Raw genomic sequence first — 25,232 nt, 5'->3', positions numbered from 1 at the left:
GTGGTTGCTGTACCAAGGAAGACAGGAGTTTTAAAGCTGTTTCAAGCCCAAGGACAAAATGACTGTGGCCATTCCTCCTGCCCACATTGCCTGTGACCTCATACAGGCAGAGGCTGTGTGACAGGGAGGCCACCTCTGGATTTGGCTGCCTGCTGTGACCAGCGGGCTGGACCCAACTGCTGGTCTCAGTATGTGTCAAGAAATCTATTGCTGTTAGTTAGGTGCAGCAACAGGCCAAGAGGGTATTTATCCCTCAGAGTGGGGCTGAATTAGCTCTTTTGGTCAGTTTATAATTAGGTACACACATTTAACAGTATTCTTTCTGTTGGATTTTTATAGTTTTGTCTTTTCTTTTTTAAACGTGAAAATAATCAGTCTTAAAATAAAATAATTTATAAAAAAATACTCTGGGAAGTGATCTATAAAAGGAGAAAATCCTTGCCAAGGGAATGCCACAGCAGCGAGCCCAAGCCACAGAAAGCCCGGCTGAAGGCTTCACTTTGCCGCAGCTTCTCAGAGGTTAACCAGGGTCTGTAAGCAAACAGCTTAAAGAAGGAGCCCGGCTTAGTGCCTGGGTCTCGGGCTGTCCCAGAGCCTACCAGCCTAATGCCCTTGCAGCAGCCCCTCCCTCCCAAAGGCGATGCTGGGCAAACACAGCCGGCCCTCGCCCTCTCCTCCCGCGGCGCGGAGCCCTGCGGGGCCGGACCGGACCGCGCTGGGGCCCGGGGGCATCGCAGGAGAGGGTGTTCCACTTCGGACGGGCGCAGAGCCATGTGTATATAAAGCCCGGGGCAGCAGCCCGGCAGGGTTGTTTAGCGCAGCCACACCTCGGCTCGCTTGGCAGCACGGCGAGGACGGCCGGAGCGCCGGCAGCTGATACCCGAAGTACCCGAGCGTGGGAGCGATCTGCCCATGGGCCCCCGCCTGCTGCTGCTTCTGGTGCTGCTTCAGGCAGGTGAGTAGCACCCCTCGGTCCCTCTGCCCTGCCAGGGGACAGCCTCTCCCTGTGCCATCAGCTTTGCGTGCTTCGCGCCAGGACCTCCGTGTGATGTGGCCAAGGGAGGGAAAAAAGCGTCACCAGACAATCCTCAACTTTACAGTGAGGGGACTGTGCAAGTGAGCTGCCTGCCTGCCTCACTTCCCAGCCCCAGCTATGGTTTGCGTAAACTGTATAAACACAGGCCTTTTTCTTTTTTAATAGTTTTCTGCTACAGAGTTTTTAGTGTCTGTGTTTCATAGAAATACCTTCTTTTTATACCGGTGTCCATGGAGTGAGCAGTTTTCAACGCATCTGAATTGAATATAATTTTTTAAAATTCGGTTTATAAAAGCCATAAATGGCTGCTAACATAAAGCCCCTACAGAAAAAGGCAACAAAATACTAAACTTGCATGTCTGAGGTTACACCTGCAGTAGAGTTTAAAAGAAAAAAACAGCCCTCTGCCTTCGTTAACAGCAAAGCCTGCCAGTTTAAGCAGGAAATAGTACTAAGTTGTCAGATGCACCTCTGCTCACCTCTCTGCAGGTATGTTCTTCTCTAAGGTGGTCCATTAGTAGTTTAACTAATTATTGGACACGCTGCTAATGGAACATGTGGCTAGGAGCAGGCTACTGTGGAGACTCAGACTTTTTCAAGGCTTTCCTGGCTGTGTGGGCTTGGCTGCCTAACATAGAGAAAGCAATTTCAGTTCTTGGTCAAGTTATTAGCTGTGCTCCTGAATATTAAAAATGTACTTGCTGGGGCTGACCTCTCAGCTGCAGCAGCACACTGCTGGCTCAAAACCCAGACAGCTTTCAAAGAACAGGAACATCAGAGGCTGCCTGGATGCCTCTTGCAGAAGACACAGCCCTAAGCAGACTAATTGAGTCTTTTGGACTCAGTTTCCTTTGGGGCATTCTCTCCACTTTCATAGCAACTCTGCACTGTAATTACAGTTCCTTGATCTCCAGAGAAATCCCCAAAAGAAGAATGGCCTTTCTTCTTCTGAGTGAGGTACAGTTACTTTACAGCAGCCTCAACCATTTTCAGCCAGTGGCCAACAAGCCAAGTCCAGCAGTCCTGGCTTAAGAGGCCAGTGAAAGACAGCTAAAAAAAAAAAGAAAAAAAATCAAGCCATTTGTCAGAAGGCTGGGATTCCTACAAAGAAGTTTTTGTCTCCACTGGAATATTTTCAGGGTCTGCAAACTGCAACAGGTTGAAAAAGCTTGATTTATACCCCCAAATCCAAAGTAGCTCAGTACTTGTGATTTCCCCTGAGAGCTAAGCCCCCTTCTAACTCTGGAGCCTTGCTGTTTAGACAAGGAAAATAAGTGGTCTCTTTAGTCCTCAATAAAACCCATCCAATGTGTTTTTAGCATGAAACCTGAACACTCAAGTAGTGTTTAGGTGAGCAGCTGCTTACTTTTTCAGGAATGTGCATTTAATACCCGAGGAATGCCCCAGGAAGCAGACTGAGGCTGTGCTGTGACAGCCTCAGTCACAGCAAGTGACTCCTGGGGTGAAAATTATGGCACCCACTCCTGCTGGGAGGTCAGGCTGGGAGAGGGAGCAAAGCCCTGCCTTGTCCTTCATGGGGAGAGACCCTCCTTGTTTCGCTGGCATTTGGATTGGGCTCGGAGGGCAAGCTAGCCCAGGAGATGCGGGAAGAGGCCCAAGCAGGGGGATTAGAGGCTAGGTTTTAAAAGGAAAGCAACTGTTTTAATAATAGTATTGAGTCCTTGGGTGGTTTAGGGGATTAGCCCGTGTTTGCACAACACTTTGAAGAGGTCAAGCGTGCTGCAATAGCCAGGAGCAGGTGGAAAAGCAACGTCAGTGGCCAGTTCCCACCTCCCAGGAGTCACCTCCCTCTCCATCCAAGCATGCTGGAAAGCCCCCGTTTGGTTTTGGAGCGGCTGTGCATGGGTGGGATGAGCAGATGGGTCAGGCTTTTGGGCTCAGGATTTTTATCCTCCTGACAGAGCAGTGCAAAGTGCATTTGGTCCTTCACAGTAAATCCAGGCATGAAATGCTCCTATTTATCACTACAGCATGATAAGCAGCAACGTTTGCTACTGAGCATCACAGTGATTTGAGTATTAGGGGCAGGGCACTCTTGGTTTCCACAACAGTTACTGCAAGAATGAGCCTGTGCCTTCTAAAAAAGTTCCAAATTAACATGCAAAATCACGAGACTGTTTGAAAGACTTGTAACTCAAAAATCTCCAGACTGGTTTGGGTGGCCATCCACACACTCCAGCTGACACAAAGCTTCTTTCTTCTTCTTTCCCCAAATTAGTGCGGTCCACCTGTTACGACTTAGGTGGAACATAATAACAGAAGCGGACACAAGTGTTGCCAGCACTTCCAGAGTCTCAAGAGAAAGCAGCTACACTATACACACATCTTGGCTAATGGAGGCACTTTGTCCTTGACAAAGTGTAACTCTACAGGCTCAGGGGCGTGTAGCTGTCTATGCAGATTAGTAGGACTATCAGTATGTTTTGCCACCTGGAAAATGGGTTAAAAGATCCTGAATAATAGGGAAACTTGGATATCGTAAGAAATCTTGAGCAACATAGAAACTTCATTTCGTTATGCTGCTTCATGTCCCAGTCAGGACCATAGCATAGCTGGAAAAGTGTCCCAGGTTTGGGAGCTCTGGAGTGCAGCGAAGCCCAGGTGGCCCTCCATGGTGCTGGCACAGGCCCTGCAAAGCTTAACAGCTTGGGCTCCGTGATGAGCAAGACCACACACACTGCTCCTGGGTGCAACACAGCTGCAATCACACACTAGCACACCAGAACTAGTAAGTCCTGCTTGAATTGAGCTCCTGTGGAAGAAATGGCATGCTTGGGCACTTCTGCAAGCACCTTTTGATTATCTCAGACACAGGCAAAGCTCCCTGCAGAGTACCTTTGGCCAGCTGAATGTCATGACTAGTTAGATTGTCAGGGCTGCACCCAGCCAACCAGTCAAAATCAAAACCATCTCCCTTTAAGGACTGTAGGAAAATCAGTAGCAGGCATGTTTAATCCTTGTGTGTAACCATGTCCTGTCTTTGCAGTTTGGAAAGGTGCTCTGGGAAAGTCCCATTCACTGCACACTCGAGGAATCATTGAACTGGCTGGAGCCATAACGTGTGGCACAGGACGGTCTCCCTTGGCATATATTGGCTATGGGTGCTACTGTGGACTGGGAGGACGAGGCTGGCCTAAAGATAAAACAGACTGGTAAGAGAAACCTCAGCCATGTGTCCAGAAGAAGTGCAGATCTCCCTACTTTTCTCTGTGCTACTGTGACTCCACTAACTCATTGGCTGCCCTGTGGGCAGGGAATTTAGTATATATGAAACATACATGGGTAATCACTCCCAAATCCCCACTATCGCTTGGGATTTGAAGGAGGGCTTAACCTCCTTCTGGATGACACCAAAGCTCCTAGGAATTTGTACAATATGTGGGGTAGAGGGCAAAGGAGAAACCAGGATGTAATTTTTTGAAATAGCTGTTTGTTTTTTCATAGATAGCACACCCTGCCTGATGAAAGGAGTGTATTCCAAGGTATTTGGAGGTTTATTTCACCTAGGTCCTTAAAATGGAAGTGATGGAAATATCACTGTTTATCCTCTTGAAGAAATCCATATCATTGCAAGGAGTAACCAAACCTGTTGCCTTCATCGGCTGTTAGTTCCCACTGAATCAAGGCAGAACAACAAGGGAGAGCATGGTGTTATTTCCCCTTTTCTTTGTTAGTAGGGAAGATGTTGGCCTTCTTATTCCCAACAAGTGTTGGAGGTATTGCATGCAATCAAAGGCTTCTTTCCTGTACTGTGCAATGAGCATAAAGAGAGTAAATGAGAGTAAAACTGAGGATAGTGGACTCTTGTTGCTCTGAGCCTGATATTTGATATTTCAAACCTGGCAAGATTGCAAAGTCAAAGCACACAAGTCTATCTACAGTCAACAGACCAGGTGCTACTAGTAAGCAAGCGCTGCTTTTAGCAGGGGTGAAGGTAGTCTGCAGCTCACTGGGAAGGAAACTGAGCTTTCCAGAATACCTTGCTACTGGAGACATTGTGGGTTGCTACAAAACCAGATTTTGCTGAATTAGAATGACAGAAAAAAGGGACGGGGGGAGTGAAGGAAGAAAAGATGTCAAAGTTAAAGATTTCTTTGGGCATGAATGAGAAGTTGTCCGTCCCTTAAGACTAATGGAGCTGTCTTCATTAATGCAGCGAGATGTTTCACTCCCAAAGCCCTCTCATCATAACTCTTTATTTGTCTGTGAAATATTTCATCTATGAAACAGTCAATGTGGGCCTCACAAATGATAAGTAGCTGCAGTAATATCTCTTGACCTGCTTCTCACAGTGCTTATCTACAGCAGTGTATGTAAGGTGTTTAATTATTTTTTGTTATCCTTTAACAAATAAAGCCTTGAAAGTAATTTCATAATAAAGCCTTGAAAGTAAAACATGACTTCACTAATTTGGAGCACTGCTTTTATGGAAGGGCTGAACAGCTGTTTTCCATAGAGGCTGAGTGCCATCCAAATTTATGTAACCCTGGGAGATGCAAGTAGTCATCACTCCTGAAAAAGAGAGTAAAATATGGCCACGTGATTACCAGCCAGTGTTTCTGCTGTTGTTTAAACTGCATGGAGTATTTTAGGATTTTATCCTAAAGGCAGAAAAATGAGACTTTGCAAGTGAAAATGCCTCAAAATATCAGATAGTTTGTAAAAGGGAAGCTTGATCCTCTAAGTACATTCATTATTATTCCTTAGCTGCAATGCTTGACTGCTGTAGAAAAACTTAAAAGTTTTATTTAGGTTCTTAGCTAGGAAGAATCAGCAATGCCACACTAGATTTAGGCCTAAAAAATTATATTTTCTGCTTGCTAGAGAAATATTGATATCTGTTACTAAGAACTACTGCAATGATCAGTGTGGTTGAGTACCCCACACCTGTCAAAGTGACCTCATTATTTTCCATATTTGTCATTCTAAAAGAGAAAGAGAGGCAAAACTACTGGCTGTGAGTGACAGATACTGTTGAAAATTATTCACCTCCTTGACCTTCCAGGTTTGTTACAGAGACCCTTACAAAAGGAGTAATTTTCTCTTGTGTAATTCAGTCAATCTGTCTAGACAGGGCTAGAGTGCTTCTAAGCGCCTCTCTTTTATGTGAAAAAGAAGAAAAAGCCATTGAGTGGGTAATCCTTTTATAAGGTTTATTCCACGTACTGACTTTGATGTGGTGTTGTCAGTAATTACCTTTTCCCTTTTGTTCCACTCTCACTTCAAGGCATAATGACATTTCTTCCACACAGAGGCATTCGATTTGTTTCTCCTTCTTCTTTCTGTTCCCCTGGATTGCTGCAGCACCTATGTTGTAAAGTAGAAGCTAAGGGTGCTCAGCACTTCCCTGGAAACACCATGAAAGGCAGGGTGCATCTTTGACTCATCTAAGTCACAGGATCGTTAAGGCTGGAAAAGATCTCTAAGATCATTGCATCCAACTGTTAAATCCTGGACAGCTCGTAGGGAAGAGTAAGATTTCTCCTCTGTCGCAAGGTTAAAGCAAAAGGAAAAGCCACGCAGCAATGAGGGTGCCGTTGATGTGACAAATTCTTACCTTACTGGCATTTGCTCAACAGCAGGGGTCTGGCCAGCTGCTCCCTGCGGAATAGCCGGAGCTGTCTGTAGCCTTCAGGGCTGTCTCGTAGCCCAGCCGAGATGAGCAGGTTGTTGACTAGCCAGGTGACACAGCTGTGCTTGTTTGCCATGGCTGGTGACCAGTGCTCTGCCTTGGCGTTGGCTGCCTCTGTTTGTGTTGATGTGACCGAATGTTAGCAGGTCATTAAAAGCTTAGCATCACTCTGTCCCAGGTGCAGCAAAGGGCATTTCCAAACGGGAGGGGACCATCTGAAGGTGGCACAGGAAAACAATAGCATTCCTTAGTCTTCATTCCTTGACAGTTCTTTCAGATGTCTGTAAAATTCTTGCTTTGCGTTGGAATAAGCTATCTGTCACCTTGCTGCAGCTGTGAGGATCATCAGGAGGAACTGCTGTAAGGAGAAGCAGAATTGTGCCCCAAATCCTGTGGCTCTGCAGAGTTCATGCAACTTCCCCTGGTTTTGCCAAGCCAGATAATGAGCAGCGAGTCCTCCTCACAGCTAGCTAGAACACCATTTGCTTGTGCAAATTCAGTGCTCATTTGCTTGTCCTTGACTGATTCAGAGAACGTCTTTTGCCCCCTACAATATCAGTCCTCATTTCTCCCACCTCTCTTTCTCTTTGTTCCCTCTGGCTCTTCATAAAGGGCAATTTCTTTCCCTTGGCACAGAGGGTCCTAACACCTCCCTTTGCTCGTGTATCTTCACATTGTTTTTCTTCCCCATACTCCCCCATCACTGACACCAACTTTACCAATCTGGCTACTGACTCACTCCCCAGACCTCACAAATGTTTGGTTTCTATAGCTGGCACTCCCCTTCACCACAGCCTCTGATGCTCAGTGTCCCATGTATAAGACACTATTGATGGGCCTGCTCTGCTACCTATCATTCTTTGCTGCAGCTTCAGGGTTTTTAATATGAAATCAGCCTGCCTCGATTTTTCCTAGTTAATAGAGTGGTTTCTCTGTAGCGTCACAGTGATCTTGCAGGGATGTCTTCTGAAAATACAGGAGATCACTGCTCTCTGGCTCCAGCCTCCGACCTTGCATCCTTGCTGAAACAACCTTTGTTATTCAGCAGAGAACGTCTCTAAGTGCTGAATCTTTTCTTGGTGGAATTTGAATTCCTAAACTACAAGAATAACATTCAAGTGAGGTCAAGTTTTCCATAAATTCAGAAGTAATTGACAGTGAGAATGATCTCACTGACTAGTCCATAGGACAGATGTCATCAGCTGAGCTATTCATCCTCATTCCCTCTATGGTCAGTGAAACACAACTGCACTTTTCAAATCTGATGCTTTTCACTCTGTATTAGATCTCTGCAGCATGAAATGTGAACTGTGGTGTGGAGCTTTCCTGTTCTGAGGATGCTGTAATCTGATATTAAGACTCCTCCCATGGGACACCTGAAAAAAACCCGGCCCCTTGTCTGCTTGCTCTCTCTGCTCTCAGCTCTCTGGGGCTGTGCTCGGGCTCCCAGCCCTCCACCTCCTGCCCCCCTCCCCCGGCACGGGATGGCAGGGGGAAATAAAAGGGACTCCTGTGCTGAACAACGAAGAGACTTGTCTCATCTGTTTCCCCTGCTGTGGAGACACGATCTCCTCACTGTCGCCACATGCTGCTGCACTGTGGTGCAGATGTGCATAGAGGGAAGATAGGTGAATGCCTTAGACGTAGATGGTTCTTAAGGTTCTTAAATTAACTCATATGAATTTCACCATTGAGACTGATTCATTTGTAGCCTGCCTCAGAACATTTATGGGCCAAGGAGCACATGGCAGGTGAACTGAAGAGACTAAGCTTCTTGGTGATTCTGAGGAAGGCAAGAAACATCCCAATTCCAAGTTTTGGGATGGGTCTAAGCCTAAGCCAGTGAGCCACAATAGCACAATTTATCGGAACACTTCTGCTCCTTTACAGCCAGATTACCGTGTCTTGACCACACATGCTTTCATGAGGTCAAAAGCTCAGAGGAAGAAGCACAGTGGTCATGGGAGCAAATATGGCATTAATGAGCTCCTGAAACAAGCGAGCTTTCCCAGAGATGGCAGGAGGATCCTTGCATCATCAACAGATGATTTACTGGCAGGCTGGGGTGAACATTGCTGTCGTGAGCTGTGTGTGAGCAAAGCAGCCCTGGAGTCTGTGCCAACAGGCAGGATGCAGGAGGACACCCATACTCTCTCTTTTTATGTCTCCCAGGTGCTGCCACAGGCATGACTGCTGCTATGACACAGCAGAGAAGGAAGGCTGCACCCCCAAGGTGCAGCGCTACCAGTGGGAGTGTGAGCAGAACATCGTGCGGTGCGGTAAGGAAAGGCTGGCTCCTGTCGCTTGGGTTTCCCTCCCTCCCTTCTTCCCTCCCTCCTCTGCAGGCAGCAGGCTGAACAAAGAGCTTTGGGGGCCCCAGAGGCAAGTTTGTGTTTGCCAAACTGGTTTCAAAACTGCTTTAGGCAATGTCCAACTCCCTGCCTGTTCCTCGCCAGGAGCTGGGAGGAAAGCTGGAGCACCAGCACAACCCATTCCAGGTAAACTGAGATCCACCCAGGCTGAAGAGCAGGACTGGGGGCCATGGAGCCCACAAGCCATCTTAGTTTGGCAGGGATGCAGATGACTCTCTGGAGACTTTCTGCTCACTGGCAATAAGCCTCTTCCTACAGTTGTGGGTCTTCAGGGGTGCTTTTTCCATTGCAGTTCTGGCCCTCTCTCCAGCAGGACTGTCCACTTTTTTACTGCCCTTAAGCACTGCTATTGGATGGCTGCAAGAAAGGTTAAATAGGATGTCAGCCTGCACCGCTGCCCCATGTGGGGCTCCAGCCTGAAGTCTTGGGGTTCCAGCAGGGATTTGGAACCATGCAGAATCAAATGCTCTCGAGTGCTTCAGGCAGACAGCAAGTGTGGGCTGTGCTCAGCTCTACAGCTGGTACCCAGTCAAGAAGGTTTGAATTGCACAGTCACAGCCCGTCAGTGTTTCGCACAGTTTGTTTTGACATACACCAGATGACTTGAGTCTTAGATTTTGTCGTTTGTTTTTCTAAGTCTCCAGAAAGCTCCTGGTTGTAAAATCCATTGTGGAAGACTTTGAAAGTTTGAGAAGAAATTGTGAGAGTAAAACTTATCCCCAAAATCATTAAAGTTACTTCTAGAACATTAAAATACTATTTCTACCTTATCAGAAAACCATATTTTACTGGTGCAATCCTCAGCCTCACCAGCAGCTGAAGATCTGCCAGCAGATAGTGGATGGGACACAGCACCTCTGCAGTTGCTTTTTTCCAAGTTCCAGAACAATCTAGTAAATACAAAGTCCTGGCAAAGGAATGTGTCACTTTAATGTACAACTGCTCTCCCTCCTGTCATATTTCCATAGCTGACTGATATTTTCTGCTAGTCATTTTACAGGCAAAAAGTCCTGTTTCTCTTTGCTGTGAAGGAACAATCCAAGTTGCAGATATGAGATGTATAATTCTGTCCATGGGATGGATATAGGAGTGCAGCAGGATGCAGTTGCTCTGACTTGGCCAACAAGCATAAGTTAAACGAATTTCATTGATTCCTTAACTGATGTCCAGGTTAGACCTGGTGCATCCACCAACTATTCTCCACAAGCCCTCAGCAGGCTACACTCCCCCTGATATCCCTGGTGAGGAGGAACAATAGAAATGTGTTTTGAAGGCAAATTTCCTTCAAATATATATATACAGGTCTTAATGCGATGTGAAGGTGTAATGTCTGATTCCATTCAAACAAGAGAGATGAAGTATTAAATTTCCAGGCATGCTTGCTGAGCTCAGGGTGATGATGTCCAGAAGTGTTAGAAGCAGAACTGTTTGCACTGTCATTTCAATGCAACAGGAATTAGATGCCTGTTGTCTGACACTATAACATAAATACAGACATTTTCATGTAAAATAAGCAGAAACTCATTTTACTTGGTATTTCTTCTCTTTTTGCTACCATTATGTAGTTTTGTTCGTGGAATGAAAAAAAAAAAAAAAACTGGCAAAACCATATTCTTCAGTCTAGATATGCCATCACCTGTAGGCAAATTCCATTCAATAGATAACTGGAACATAGAAAAGGCTGTTAGTTGTGGGATCTGGTCAAAAATATCATTCCTCTTGAATGAATGTTACAAAGCCAGACTTTTGTACTCACATTTGATGAACAGTTGCTGGCCCAGCATAGGAAGAGCTCAAGGAACAAAGGGGCAAGGAGAGTATCAGGCAAGACTGGTAGCTAAGAAAAATGTGTCCGTAGGTCCTCACCGACCCTTAAAACACTTTTAGCAGTAAATATGTGATTATTCCAAACAGCTTAGGAAACTAGGGCTTTTCTTATTTTTCCAGATACAGGGTTGATCCATCAAAGTCCAGTGAAATCTGAAAAAATTCCTGTACTTATTCCAATTGGTTTTGGAGTGAAGCCCATGTGCACTGGCACATTAAACTTTGCCTACTGCAGAGTTTTGTGGCTGTTAGGTAACCCATGGTAGCAGCCTCAAATAAGCAAGGCATTGTGCCTTAAAATAATATTAACCCAACAACTGCCTTTAAACCACTTATAGCTGGGATGAGGTTCATTAACCCAAACTCAGTCATTTGCAATGTAGCCTTCTAAGCTAGTGGCTTTGATGTTATTTATGGTCATGCAGTCACATATTTGCATTCTGTATATTTCCATGTATGACTTTGATCGCTTTGTTAGCTGCTAGCTCATCAAAATCAGGTACCTGGCCCTGCTGCAAAGCTCCTTGGCTCCTCTGCTGTGATCAGAGACAGCAGCAACTAATGCAGCAAGTGTGAAGGGTGCCTGGTGGGTGCTCTGACACCTTCAGGTTTGTCAACATCCCTCTGGGAGGCTCTTTCTTTCAAAGCAGTTGTAATTTCTTTTGAAATAAGTCTGTTTTGCAGAGGGAGGAGTTAGAAGGAAATTCACCACCTGAGGAACAGTGGAATATTTTTACCGCAGGCTAAGGTTAAATAATTTTCCTTTTTAGCTTTGACTACTGAATTAAACCCTCACAATTCACACAGTTCTAGAAGCAGGGAGTGCTCTGTGCTGAGCAGATTTTTATAAGCTTTGCCAATCTACATTTAGCTGCTAATTTCTGATGCTCTTTGTCACAGTCAAGGTCAGACCTGTTGACAGAGAGGGCAGGGGAGGGTCAAATCCACTCACAGCACAACATGTTGATCCTGCTGCCACAGCCTTTGATCCCTAAGGGCTGTTTTTTTAGGGAATTTTTTCTCCTAAAACTGTATCTTGCCTTTGATACAGAATTTCTCATCTTCAGCTCACATTTTCTTTTGCAGATAACCTGACAGACCGATGTGAAAAAATGGTGTGCCTGTGTGACCAAGAAGCAGCCAAGTGCTGGGGAGCAGCCCCATACAATCCTCACTTCATCCTCTGGCCAGACTTTTTATGTGGACAGACTCATCCCACCTGCCATGTCAGATATGGGGGGCCGGAATAGTCTTTTTAGGACCTTTCTTCAAACAATTTGAATTTGAAGGCAGTGGAATAAAATTTTTCCTCATTTTCCAGATCTAGCAATGGTGTGAGAGAATTTCTATCAATCCAGGATTTATGGGTAGGAGAGACAGACCAGAAAGGTGCGGTGGTGGAGTTTCCCTCTCTGTGAGACAGCACTTGGAATGTATTGAGCTCTGCCTTTGGGTGGACAACAAGCAAGTCAAGATCTCATGGGTTAGGAAAAAAGGGCAGACAAATAGAGGTAACACTGTTGTGGGTGTTCGCTACAGGCCACCTGAGCAGGAGAAAGTGCTTGAGGTCTTCTACAGACAGCTTGAAGCAGCCTCACAGTCACAGGCCCTGGTTCTTCTGGGGGACTTTAACTACCCTGACATCTGCTGGAGAAACAACAGGTGACAAAAGTGATTAAGGGTGTGGAGTGTCTCTCTTATGAGGAAAGGCTGAGGGAGCTGGGTCTGTTCAGCCTTGAGAAGAGATGACTGAGAGGGGACCTCATCAGTGTCTATGAATAACTGAAGGGAAGATGTCAGGCTGTGCTCGGTGGTGTCAAGCAATGGAACATGAAGGCATTGAGTAGAAACTGATGCACAAGAAGTTTTACCTGAACAGGAGGAACAACTTCTTTACTGTGCAGTGACCAAGCACTGGAACAGGTTGCTCAGAGAGGTTGTGGAGTCTCCCTCACTGGTGATATTCCAGACCTGTCTGGACACAACCCTGTGCCATGTGCTGTGGCATGACCCTGCTTGAGCAGTGAGGTTGGACCAGATGATCCACTGTGCCCCTTCCAACCTTACCCAGCCTGTGATTCTGTGACAGGTAACATATATGATGAAGCAAAGGGAAGATCCTGCTCTGATCATGATCAAGATCTCTTTTGCAGAAACAGAGGGTTTGGTCTGTGGTGCAGTGGGAACACGTCTCCTGTCAACAAATAGTGTTTTTGTTTCTTTTTTAAATCATAGACTCATAGGGTAGTTTGGGTTGGAAGGAGCCTTTAAAGACCATTTAGTTCCGATCCCTGTGCAATGAGCAGGGACATCTTTAACCAGACCTGGTTTCTCAGAGCCCAGTTGTCTTATCCCTCATGCTCCTCCATCACAGCACTGGAGACGCTTCTGAGCTGTGTTCAAGGGTAAGCAGAGTTAAGCTGGGCTATTGCACTTGCAAGGTCAGCAAGGATTTCTGGCTTCTGCTTACCAGCAGGTGTACCCACACTTTGTAAAAGAATATTCTCACTGCTCCACAGGCTTCAGAGCTCATAAACTTCTCTCTGATACATATAGAAGCTGGTCTCCTACACAGGCATGTCCCCCAGTCACTGACTGCCTGGGAATCAATCATTGTCACATCAGGAAACAGTGGCTGTGGAGAACATCAGCCATGTCAAGCAAATCTTTCCTCTCTCCTTCTTCTTTTTTAAGGGTATTAGAGGCTTATATTCAAAGGCTACTTTTCCTTCTGGCAAGAGAAACCAAAATCCTATTCTTTCAGCCAGGAGTAGCTATGTAGGAGTGGGCCCTCTTTGCATCTTCGTTGCAAGCATTCAGGCTGGACAAGCCAACAGGACAAGAGCCTCTTTGGCAGGAGGCACAGAAGATGGGAGCCACTCCTGCTCCCCAGAAGCAATGCTTCTGATTTCCTCGGGGAGGTGCTAGCACTGCATGGGCACCTGGAGCACCTGGGTAGGGCTGGGCTCCCGTCTCTGCTGAAACTCAGCTGGCAAACTTTGAACTGCACCTATAAAATAAGAACTAATGGCACAGAGAGACCCAGGGTGCCTCATCAGAGTCCAAACTAAGTGGAGTTTTTGCAGGTCATTGATAATATGAATTTCTTCACAAAAAAGCTGCTTTGCTTCTTGCTGCAGGAGGATGGTATATATGCCACTGTGGCTGTCAAAGCTGCAGGAAAAAGAATTTTGCTAATGAAAATAAAAATGCCAAAGTCAACATGTAGAGACAAGGGCTTTTATTCCGTCTAGAACTCCGTTTTTTGGCTTATGGGGCATCAAAAGTTGTTCCACCTGCAGGTTTTGCTTATCCCAGCGACTCCTGTGATGCTGCACATCAAGCTATGCTGAGCAAGAAGGAAAGGAGAGAGAATGAGTGAGCAACACAGAGTCAGGACAACACAATAAACTCCTCCGAGGCTTTCTGGCAAAAGAAGAAGTTGTCAACTCTTAATGTAGAGCGTTTGCAGAGGGATGATGCTGTGTGGGCAGCATCAGCCTATGGAAGGGAGTGCCAGATCCTCCCCGGAGAGAGCGGCAGAGCTCCTGGCGTGTCCCTGTCCCCTGTCCATCAGGTGGCGGCAGCGCTCCAGTGAACTGCAGGAGCGGCTCTTCTGCAGCCCTTCGGGGAGGGGATTTTTTCACCACGCTGAGAAAGATTTTTGAGCGCCAGGAGAAGTGCAAATCACACGTCTCCCAGTGAATGCAAAAAGTCTGCTGAGCTCGCTCTGAAACGCATACCACATCTTGGGTTGCTCAAAATGGGAACTAAACTTGTTTCAAAATGCAGTGTCAGTCTCCACAAATTGGACCAATTGACAGAACAGAAAAATGTAGGTGAGCTTTTAGGTACATCAGCCTCTTATTGGGGCATTTCCTTGGCTCATATGTGGCGAAAATGTCTGGTTTTCCCAACATTATCAGCTGATCTCATGGAAGTAGGGCTTTAGAAACCACACCTCACACACCTAAGCCATCATCAGCTATATACACAAGCATTGCAAGAATACAAATGGAAGCACGAAGTTGGCAGGAGGAAGAACCATCCTTCAGTATAAACATGCTTTTATAAACATAAAAGAACTGAATGAGTCCTTGGTCTTTGTTAAAAGAAGTGGCAGCATGTCATTGAAAAACTCTTAGTCCAAAGTGTCAATTAAAGAAGATCCTATAATTCTTTTTATAGGTAACTCATTAGGCCCATTGGTAAAGCTCTACCCAACATAAACAAAAAATATTGGAAAAAGTGATGGAACACAGAATCATTTCTGTTAGAGTTTCCTTCACACTGCTTGTTTTCTCAATCAGATCCCATGTCTGACCAGAGGTAAGTAAATGTCTAATTTGTCTTTCAGTTAAAACACAGGTACCTTTGGTGAGACTCCTGTCTCATGCAGAGGATGCACTTCCTCAGCTGTGGGGTTAAAACAACGATCAGAACCACTGTGCCTCCAATACCAGCTGCCACAACCCCAATGATTGTTCCAATGGATTCTTCTATGCCAAACAAGCCTGGGAGAGAAAGGAAGGTAGAGAGAGATGTAAAATATTTTCCAGACAAGTATATGCAATGCAGCCAGCATCTTTTCTGCAGTGGCTGCAGAGCAAGCTGCTTACCATGATCACGCTGATGTCTTGTGTGACATGAAATCCCTTCTACACAGAAGAGTGACTTGCACTACAGAGCTGCTGATTTTTTTCATTCCTGTAGGAACTCCTACATTTCATCCAGTGTAGGAACTCCTAAGCAGCATTCCTAAGCTGCTATGCTGTCTGTTGCTTTAGAGACAGGGCAGCCCCATCATCACAGAAATCTCCCTCAACAGACACTATGGGATGGCAAAAGAAGCTGCTGCTTGAATTAATGGGACTCAGGCCTGTATACTTTATTTTTGAAAGGACAAAAATTATTCTGACAACTTCAGGAAAACCATTGGTCTGCCTATCTACTTCCAAGGGAGACAGCACCAGAGAGCAGAGACAGCTCCACTCGAGTCCTTTCTTTGACTGGTTGCTCTTGGGACTGTTGCATGACAGAGATGGCATAGTCCTGAAATTATACATTTCATCATCTCAGGAACACAGAAAGGCAGTTATGCTGGCCAGAGTGCAGACATTTCAAGAGTAACCTGTGCTACTGAGACTATGAGATCAAGTCAACAAGACACACAACCAAAGCCCTTTCAGAGGGGCACAATATGCTAGCTTTAGTGTTACAGTTTAAACTTAGTAGTGTTATAAAAATTAGTAAATCAGGCTCAAAAGCCAAAGGCTTAGTGAATCTTGGTGAGATAGAAGCTTTGGTGATGATAAAGAGGAAAATGGCACTTGCATAATTTACTCTTGACACAGGAAGAGGTATTTTTTGTTAATTAGATAATAAGATAATAACCCTTCTAATGTGTTGACTTTTTGGGACTGAAATCTGTTTAGCCTACATAAAAGGAAAGTTTGACATTTCCAGCTGCTACAGACATAGCAAGTTACCTCTTTACTTAGTATGCCTAGTGTCTATCTGTGAGGCTAAGAAAAAATAGCATGGAATTTCTAATGCTACTTTAATGTGAATGAAGTTAATCAGAAATTATATAACAATCATATTACATATGAGCCTCGTGATTATCATGGGATTACTCATGTCATTCAGAGTTAAGGAATGACTATGCAAGTTAGTGGGTTGGAGAGAAATAACATCCAAAAAAAAGAGGTCTAGAGCTGTTCCTTGAGATGGTACCTTGTCACCTGTCACTCATGGGCGTTCTGCCAGAGCTCTTAGTACAAGGGGAACTTGTCTGACTGTTTCATTCTTTGCAGTGACTTTATTTTTATGGATAACATTAGACTTTCTTTTTGTGGTGTAAATGCTCCTCCTTATAATAATACCTGTGACTGTTTATTGAGACAAGCTAATGAATTTTAGCTGGCCTTACAAAAATAAGGAGAAATGCTATAGAGCAATTACACTCCATGACACCAGCCCCTTACTGCAGAGGCCAAACAGGCCAACTTCTCTCTTTCTACTAGTGTGCAGACCAGCTTTGGAGGAAAAACAAAGAGGAAAAAAGTAACTAACTCCAAGTATTACCCAGAGCCCTCCTGATCCTGAGCTTTGTGCCATGTCCTGTCACCATCTTCCCGTCCGGAAGTGTAACCTCACAGAAATAAATACCATGATCACTGGTTGTCACATTGAGGATAATCAGGGAAACATCCCCTTGGGACAAGTCTCCACTCATGAAGATCCTGGAGTTATTTGGCAGGATGGTCACATTCTTTTCTAGCAGGTCCATCTGCCCCTTTTCATCTTCTTTGTACCACCTCACCATCAGGTCAGTCAGGGAGGGACGCTGTGGACTGTTAAGATGACAGTTCAACACGACAGTTTCACCCTCTTTGGCTTTCTCCTTGGCTGGTGTTTGAGTCACCAAAAGGTTCCAAGGCTCAGGTGTCAACAACAAAGGCTGTGCTGTTACATAAATCACAGCTGCTGCATTCTCCTTGTTTGCCCCTCCACCAGTAACTCCTACATCTGTACCGGGGAAGAGAGAGAAGAGGACAGCTGAGGATGACAGGATGATCACTGTGCCTGCTGCTCCTGACCTCTAACCAACACAAAGAATGGCTCCTGGAATTAGCACGTGAGGGCAGTCACTGTTATGATGACAGGGATTTTCTTCCTAGTTCCTGCTTACATTCCTGCTTCCTTCTTGTGTACAGACAGGTCTTTTCTTCAATATCAGCTCCTTTCTACTGCCATACTAGAGAAAGGAAGATTAATGCCATTGTCTAATGGCTTTGGGTGGAATTTAGAGTCCAGTCAGCCCCATTTCCATCTGCAACACTAACCCCTTTCTTCCCACTCAGTAAAGTCTCAGGGCCTCAACTGCTTTTGAGGCAAAGCAAGAAATGCATGTACAGTTATACACTGGCAGTTCTATTTTGGCAAGGACAGTGAATAAGTGTGCATCTAATGCAACTGCCCGCATTCCCAAATCTAATGTGATTCTTAAAATTTTTGGCATGCACTTTCAGTTACAGGACAGGAAATCATGAAATCATGGGAAGAATCTCCATTACCAGAGACTGAACCCCTAGCAGATCCCATCAGCAGTCTGGGGGACAGGACATCAGCCTTATGCCCATACTGAAGCTGAGGGTGACAGCTGTTCTCTTTGAAGGGACCATCTCCAGCTAACTTTTGTTACAAAAACATGAACGTGCCTGTAGCAGACATTTCAACCTGCCTTCTCATACTCAGGTGACTATCATATCCTTGAGCTAAGAGTAGTGAGAGTGGATCTCATTTCTGGAAACAAGACTGGGCACAGAAAATAAGAGGAATAGTTGTTGTCTCAAAAAGAGGGCAAAGCAAACATAAAAATAAGCTTTTGCCAAGAAAGAGTTCAGACCAATTTTTGGAAAAGGCTCCTCTGTTGTTTTATTTTCAAGTGAAATAGTCTCCCTTTGAGCGGACTGCAGACACTTCCAGAGTGAAGGTCCTGATTTTCCATTGTCTTGAGTCTTTCATTGCCATCCACAGAGTGTGGAATGCTCTTGTGTGGGTCTGGTAAAGCATCACAAAGACAATAGACACTCTCTGCTCAGGGACAAATGTCTCGAGGCAATGGAAAACCAAACCCCTTTATGATCAGTTTGAGAGTTATTTGAACGGCTCCTCCAGGCAAGCTTGTACACAAAAATCACAGTTGTATTCATCGTTATTATTATTTATGACTCATATGGGAGTAGAAGATTTCTGTCTGCCAGCACAGCCCTGTTGTTCTGGGCACCTTACACAAGGCTGGAGTATAGAGCTTACAGTTTATATATGAAACAAGAGAGAACCCATGGATAGAAAAAAACAGGAACTATAAACTGGCTGTGAAACTAGGCAACAACAGTGCATGTGAAACACCTTATGAGCTGTTTGGCCTCTGTGCTTTTTCCTCAAACTGAAAACTTTTGCCTTAGAACTGGAGCACCAACCCATAGGAATTGGATGCCTGAGAATTAGGTAGCCAAACATAGTTTTGAATCTGGCCACTTAAAATTAGTAGTCCTTATTAAAGGTACTGGGTGAGATATTATCCTTCTGTTCATATCTAATCTTACCAATGAGCCCACTGGAAGTTCTTGGGGAAATCTGAGATCCAGATCTTCCCTGTTGAGTTAGATATGAGTATTGAGGCAGCAGCCATTAAAGCTGAAGTATCTTGACAAGATACTTTGAGGAAATATAAAGTATAATTGAAATAACTGACAAAGCTTGACATATTACAGTTTTTGTGCATCAAATATTCTGAAGTGATTTATTTGGTTATTTAGAGTGAATTTGAGCAGTTTCATAATGAGTGCTCTTTTAAAATCTCAGTTTATTAATCATTTTCTCCACTGGATAACTGCTGCTTTAGCTAGTGTATGTTATTGCTACCTGGTTTTCAAAGAATGGCCACAAAATTTCTCCTTTGCTACAAGGATTTCAGCCTTGCCATATGCACATCTGTAACATAACTGTAATTTTTATTTCTTTTAGTGATGCAAAAGATATACTTTTTACACAGACAGTGGCATAGAGAATGTAACTGAGTAGGAGCAACGTGCTTTGATGTTGCCTTTGTTCATCGTGAGCTTTATACGCATCTCCTGTCGTGAAATAACTGGCCTTGTCATCTGTTTTATTTCCACACCTTTTATTCAATATAAATAATTAACTTAATTAGGAAAATTAAAACAGGAGAGGCGTAGGCTGTCTTGTTTCGTCCCAGCTCTCTTTGGGGGGTTTCACTGAGAAGGTCACAGCGCTGCCTCTATTTTTCTTCCTTTCTTTTCTTTCTTTTTCTTTTTTAAGGTTGCAGAACTGGAACATATTAGTTCAGAGATATTCAATTACACAATGCCCTTATCGTTTTGGCATCAGGGAGCATACCATGCCAAATGCTTTGCTGACTCTGCTTCAAAGGTCTTTTAAAGTCAATTGCTTCATTAGCAGGGGGATGCGTGGCTCCCTTGTCATGCCCGTTGTGGGGCTCAAGCCCACGGAGAGGAATGCAAGGCTTTGTGGTGAAAGCACGTGAGCTAGACAGGGTACAGAGAAATACAGCATGGATGATCTTGTCTAGACCTGGACAAACTATTAGATGACCTAATAGGTCATTGTCATATGAAATCCTTAGTTCACATCCAGTTTTCAGCCACAAGGGGAGAAAGCTCTCAGGGACTCCCTGCAATGTGGCAATGCGCTCCACATTGGGCAGTACTAATAGGGCACCTACTAAAGCCCTCAGCCTTCCCTTTATGTAATCTGCAGGTTGATACTTCCCCATATAAGACCATATCAGACTTGTAAGTGAGAAATATGCCAGGCAGGCTAGAGGAGCTGGGGTGACAAAAGGAAAGAATAAAATACAGCTGCACTCTCTTCCTGTCCTGGAGTCTCACTTAAGTCTTTGGTGCCTGCAGTAAATCTGAGCAGCCCTGCAAGCTTCTTCTGCCAGCTGCCAACAGCATGGGGGAACCAAAACTGTGTGTGGAGGTCAGTGCAGAATTCTGCCTTTCCACTTTAGGCTCCTCTCCTACATTCACACTTGGTAGCTGCAGGAGGGGTTGAGGGCAAATAGGGCTCAATTTCCAAACCACAAAAAAATCCTCTCCTGATGAAATAACTGTTTTTCAGATGGCTTTGTTTGCTTTAGATCTCAGCTTCACACTCATTCCATGCTGGTGCTATGAAGGTGCTTTACAAGCTGTATCCAGCTCCCAGACATCTCTGATTAAGTGTTCAATGACTGCACATTGCTGCTTTTAATTTATATGACTTTTGCCCTGGGCTGAGGTTGGCTCTCACAAACGGATATGAATAACTACCTTGTGACAGTAACTGGTGGCTAATTATCAGAGAAACAAAATAGAAATTAAGCTTCTAGGAATGATGAGATATCTGGGAAAAGATAGGCAAATACACTCTTTCAGAACATTTACGTTAGATAAACAGGAATGTATCTAAAGAGAAAAGTATGTTTTAATGCAATGCACAACACTAAATACAATTTCCCTGCACCCTGAGGAAGTTCTCAGTTGAAAGTCATACTTTGAAAATAAAGAGAACTTCTCAAGCCAAGATTCCAAGAACAACCTATATTTCTTCTAATTAAGGAAGGTGGTTTAGTACTCACCCACCACCAAGAAGAAGATGAATGATGAGACTGCAGATCTATAGAGTTTCCCAATGTGCCGGCTCATGGTTGCTGAAGTACATGGCCTCACCATCTCTCCCTCTGGTAGTACGGGTAAAAACTATGTGTGTATTGTAGCAACAGGACCTCACATTTTGCCTAGTGAATGTCACACTTACTAAAGTTACCACAGCCTTGAGCTCACAGTGCTCTGCCTGCTCCCTGGATGAGAGCCACGTTTCAAGGGACAACAACTACTTCCCCAGTGGCTGTTCTGATCTCTCTCTGAGAACGTGTTGAAAATGCTCTGAGAGCAGAGGGAAGATAATACATTATTTTTCACTTTTGGCATGTATAAACCACAACTTTGGGCTGAGTATAGAATATCCAGATACTCCAAAGGAGACCTCTCTTCTGCTGAACCCCTCCCTAGAGATGGTGAGAACACAAAGAACATTGGCTTAATTTTCTGAACAGCCAGACTCTAATGCACCACATTATCACCCTAATGCACCACAAAAGGAAACTTCAGGAACTCAGTATCTTTGTGGCTGTATGCACATGGTGTTTACAGGTTAAGTGTATTCCACAAAGTAGTTTTTTTTCAGCACAGAACAAACAGTTTTTCATCAAAATTGACTACTTAAACTCAACTTATATTTAAGTAGATCTTGTCTATGCAACTTGGATGGAGGGGGAAACTGCTGGAGAGGGCAGCCTATCTGCAAAACCAGCAGGTGTGCTCTGAATGAGTCTCTGTTTAGAGACGACCCACACTGTTGCAATGAACTCTCTGTGTGTGGAGACACGAGGCTTGACTCCATTTCAGAAGGCTGATTTATTATGTTAAATATTATATTAAAATGCTACACTAAACATATACTAAAAAACAGAGAGATCAGAGAGATCAGAAGACTACAACAAGAGAAGAATAGAATAACAAAATCCTGTGACTGCTCACAGCCTTGGCACAGGTGGCTGTGATTGGTCATCAATGGAAAACAATCTACATGGACCAATCATGGATGCATCTGTTGCATTCCGCAGCAACAGATAGTAATTGTTTACATTTCTCTCTTGAGGCTCCTCAGCTTCTCAGGAGAGGAAAAATCCCAGCAAAGGATTTTTCATAATATCATGGCTACACCACACAGAGCACGACCCTGTGAGAGGAGCTACAGCAGCTCCAAGCCTCACCTGTACCACCCAGCCCTGCCAGCTGTGCTATGCCTGCACCAAGCACGGGCTGCTGTCACTATTTGGCTGACACCTCTTCCCTCAACTGCAGGATTAGGGATTGTGGCATACTTTATCTAATAATCTTCCATATCTTCAAAACTCTCCAGGTAATGGAATTGTGCTTGAGTACCCAGTAAAGACTGAATTCCATAACTCTTAAAGCACAATGCAGCTGAGAGAGGCATGAGTATTTCTGCTTTTCTTTGCATTTGAAAGCAAAAAGAACCCATAATTGATTCACAAAACTTGGCTGACCAAACAACGTCAAGAAGAACAGCTCATTCCTGGAGTGACCTTGAGTCACTTTAGCTTTGGTGTGCAGATCCCAAAGCAGTGGAAGCAGCGAAAGCAGGATGGGCTAGAGGGAGTACGGTTAAAAGAACCTAGGGACAAATACTTCTCTGAAATGGCTTGGGACAGTGGGAAGGCTTGTGATTACCAGGCAGGGATCACATTGGGAAGGGAACTGGGACCAAGTGCAGAGCAACAGAGCACTTCAGAAGGAAGATGGAAGTTTGTGAGGGTCTTCTGAAGGAAGTACTGCCAAAGTGTTGGTGAGCAAAACCAAAATATCCGTGAAAGAAAAAGTCAGAGGAGTGAAAAACAATGGAGAGTTTGATGAGGAAAACCTGTAGAGTCAAAGGCACCAGGCAGATCAAGAGGATTTTGGACTGAGTTACTGGTTTAGAGTGGCGATTGTGACTGCATGTCAGAAGAGTCAGTGTGCAAAGACAGATCTGAACCAAAGGCAATCCAAACACTGATTTAAACCCAAGTACTTGGTGTGCTTCAAAAAAAAAAACAACCTTCAAGTGTGTTGTGATGGACATACCACCATTGTTCCTGCAAATGCTATTTATGTTCATGTCATCCAGAACTAGCAATTCTCTTGTGAATCCTCCATTAAGTAGGTCATGCCTGAGCCGAAGTGCCTGGTCAGCCAGCTTTTAACTCAGGGAATACAAAGGAGGTTGGTTAGTGTTGCTGGCAGCCAGCAGCTGAACATGAAGCTTCTCCCACTTGAATAACCCAGTACGATTCAGTTTTTGAACAAAAAGAAAAATAAACCCTGAGTGTTGTTGAAAAAAGCCCCCCAAATTCAAGTTTCAGGTGCAAACCAAGAAAGCAAGGAACAAAAATGAAACAAACCAGACATTTTTTTACACTCTCTTGTAAATTTTGAAGACTTGCAGTTGCTTGAATTAATGCTGTCCTGTCTTGGCCCACAGCTGGGAGGGGGTGTCACCCACGGGGACTTTGGGCACTTTTTCTAATGTAGCAGTGAGCAGGTACCACAGCGCCCTGAGATGTCCAAAGGGAGCCTCCATACATTTCCCAGGGAAGAGGTAGAGAGAAAGGGAACAGAAGGAAGTAGCATTGACACAACAGGCTGCTTTACCCATCCGTATATCCATCCATCCATCCATCCATCCATCCATCCATCCATCCATCCATCCATCCATCCACCAGCCAACTACCTAGCAATGCGATTTCTTTGCACCTCATAGGGCTCTTCTTTTTCCTATGAGGTGAGCTCAGGATGCAAATCTGCGAGCCATCGTGGCTCTGGTTGGGTCCCCTGATTTGAGGAACCCTCCGGGCGCTCAGAGCTTGGGGCACAAACCACTCGGCCCTGCCCAGCAGCATCAAACATGAGACCCAGTGTTTCCTGGAATGAAAGCCCCCTCACTGACTTCCTTTATGCCATCTCATCCCCCGCTCGGCCCGCAGCCAGCCTTTCCCTCTCTCGCCCATGGATTCCCCCCGGAGCGGCCTCTCGGTAGTGTTTTCCGTCGAATCCCACGAACCCAGGATTTGGGAGCCGTTTCGCAGCCCGGGCGCTGTTTAACGGGCTGCGCTCACGGCGGGCGGGGGCTCTCCCTGGGGCAAGAGGCAGCGAACACCGCCCCCCCCCCGCCCCGCTCCCGCCGCCGGGAGTTTTTTCCTACTACAGCCCTTAAACTTTCCAGCGGCGCGGAGGCTTCCCAGTTAACCCTTGCGGACGCCGCAGAGGGGCTGCCGCGGCCGGACAAGGAGGGCACCGGAGGCAGCGTGGCGCTCTCCGCCCCCCATGCCGGCTCCCCATCCTCGGGAGCACCGGCGCCGCTCGCCCCTGGCAACCTCCTCCCGCCGCGGGCCGGCGGCGCGGCCGGCCCCTTTAAATGGCGGCCGCGGCCCCGCCGTGCGCCCCGCGCAGGCAGCTGGCGGGCGCCGCGCCGCTGCGCGGCCCTCGCCCCCCTCCATGGTAAGCTCCGCGCTCCCCGCCCGCCCCTCCGGCGGGCTCCCTGCCCCCGGCCGCCGGCCCCGGGCCAGCGGCGAGCCGCCCAGGTAGGTGCGGGGGGCGGCAGCCCCGCTCCCTTTCGGGACAGCCTCACGGGCGTGCCCCGCCGGCAGCGCTGGGAAGCTCCGCCGTCCCCATTTACGTCCCCGAAAGTTTTTGGGGCGAGGCGGGGCTGGGGGTAGGGTGGCCCTCGGGGCGCCCCGGTGAGGGGGGCGGTGGCGAGAGCCCCGCGGGGCCCCCGCAGGGAGGGTCCGGGCTGCAGGGAGGGCCGGCGGGGAGGCGGCCGCGGGGTTGCCGGGCAGCCGCTGAGCCGGGCGCTGTGGTGGCGAGGAGCGGCGAGCAGCAGCTGGGGGAGGCTGCAGCGAGTGCGGGTGTTCGCCTGGAAAAGCCCCCCGGGGGCAGCTCTGCTCTCGTACCACGTAGTCCCGAGTGTCTGTGCCCTGGCCTCGCCCCGCTGTCCCCTCCGCAGTGTGTCCCCGGCCCGGGCCGCGGCCCCGGGGCAGCGCTGGGCGGGGGTGGCCCGGCACCGCCTCGGTTCTGACTTGGGTTGGAGTTGAAACCCAGCGTTTCCTCATCCCGGCGGATCCGGTAGTGCAGGCGGGGTTACTGCTAAGGGCCCTGGGCTGGTTTTGTACCGTTTGCTGGCTGGG

At 46.2% G+C, this 25,232-nt stretch overlaps 3 protein-coding genes across 8 annotated transcripts in view; 2 read left to right on the top strand and 1 right to left on the bottom strand.

Moving 5' to 3' along the window:
* Positions 1–820: 820 nt before the first annotated feature.
* LOC121339293 (phospholipase A2-like) lies at positions 821–12,199 on the top strand. Its single transcript, XM_041410973.1, has 4 exons — positions 821–955; positions 4,044–4,209; positions 8,862–8,968; positions 11,975–12,199. The coding sequence occupies exons 1-4, from the start codon at positions 913–915 to the stop codon at positions 12,136–12,138; spliced, it is 480 nt and encodes a 159-aa protein (XP_041266907.1). The 5' UTR covers positions 821–912; the 3' UTR covers positions 12,139–12,199.
* A 1,915-nt stretch (positions 12,200–14,114) lies between these two features.
* On the bottom strand, positions 14,115–25,135 carry LOC121339208 (synaptogenesis protein syg-1-like). 4 transcript variants are annotated; one of them, XR_005953146.1, is made up of 4 exons: positions 24,999–25,135; positions 16,976–17,419; positions 15,261–15,402; positions 14,115–14,237 (listed from the first exon to the last, which is right to left on the bottom strand). XR_005953146.1 is itself a non-coding variant. In XM_041410826.1 (4 exons), exons 1-4 carry the CDS (start codon positions 23,455–23,457, stop codon positions 14,169–14,171), a joined length of 657 nt encoding a protein of 218 aa, XP_041266760.1. In that variant the 5' UTR covers positions 23,458–23,560; the 3' UTR covers positions 14,115–14,168. The 4 variants fall into 4 exon arrangements, 3 of the variants coding, with proteins under 3 accessions (XP_041266760.1, XP_041266758.1, XP_041266759.1); XM_041410826.1 differs by lacking the exon at positions 24,999–25,135 and adding an exon at positions 23,451–23,560 and having other exon boundaries at positions 14,115–14,232; XM_041410824.1 differs by lacking the exon at positions 24,999–25,135 and adding an exon at positions 21,063–21,365 and having other exon boundaries at positions 14,115–14,232.
* Positions 24,263–25,232, top strand: part of GRAMD1C (GRAM domain containing 1C) — a 52,674-nt gene continuing 51,704 nt past the window's right edge. Inside the window, exon 1 of one of the 3 annotated variants that reach the window (XM_041410820.1) lies at positions 24,263–24,546. In XM_041410820.1, the coding sequence (XP_041266754.1) occupies positions 24,373–24,546 (174 nt within the window). In that variant the 5' untranslated portion in view covers positions 24,263–24,372. Of the gene's footprint in view, positions 24,547–24,581; positions 24,630–25,232 lie in introns of those variants that run through there. The other 2 variants (XM_041410821.1, XM_041410823.1) reach the window with 2 other exon arrangements.

The sequence above is a fragment of the Onychostruthus taczanowskii genome, unplaced genomic scaffold (assembly GCF_017590055.1).
Source record: "Onychostruthus taczanowskii isolate IOZ18803 unplaced genomic scaffold, ASM1759005v1 scaffold34, whole genome shotgun sequence".
Classification (NCBI taxonomy): domain Eukaryota; kingdom Metazoa; phylum Chordata; class Aves; order Passeriformes; family Passeridae; genus Onychostruthus; species Onychostruthus taczanowskii.
This window is presented reverse-complemented; position numbering and strand designations above follow the sequence as displayed.

What these genes read in the sequence shown, in the direction of transcription:
- LOC121339293 (XM_041410973.1), top strand. Translation starts at nt 913, where the DNA reads ATGGGCCCCCGCCTGCTGCTGCTTCTGGTGCTGCTTCAGGCAG. An exon ending in CCTAAAGATAAAACAGACTG is followed by an intron (nt 4,210 to 8,861) that starts GTAAGAGAAACC and finishes TATGTCTCCCAG; the next exon opens with GTGCTGCCACAGGCATGACT. An exon ending in GCAGAACATCGTGCGGTGCG is followed by an intron (nt 8,969 to 11,974) that starts GTAAGGAAAGGC and finishes TTTCTTTTGCAG; the next exon opens with ATAACCTGACAGACCGATGT.
- LOC121339208 (XM_041410824.1), bottom strand. Translation starts at nt 21,156, where the DNA reads ATGGTGAGGCCATGTACTTCAGCAACCATGAGCCGGCACATTGGGAAA. An exon ending in CATCTTCTTCTTGGTGGTGG is followed by an intron (nt 17,420 to 21,062) that starts GTGAGTACTAAA and finishes TCCCCGGTACAG; the next exon opens with ATGTAGGAGTTACTGGTGGA. An exon ending in CAGGATCAGGAGGGCTCTGG is followed by an intron (nt 15,403 to 16,975) that starts GTAATACTTGGA and finishes TTTCTCTCCCAG; the next exon opens with GCTTGTTTGGCATAGAAGAA.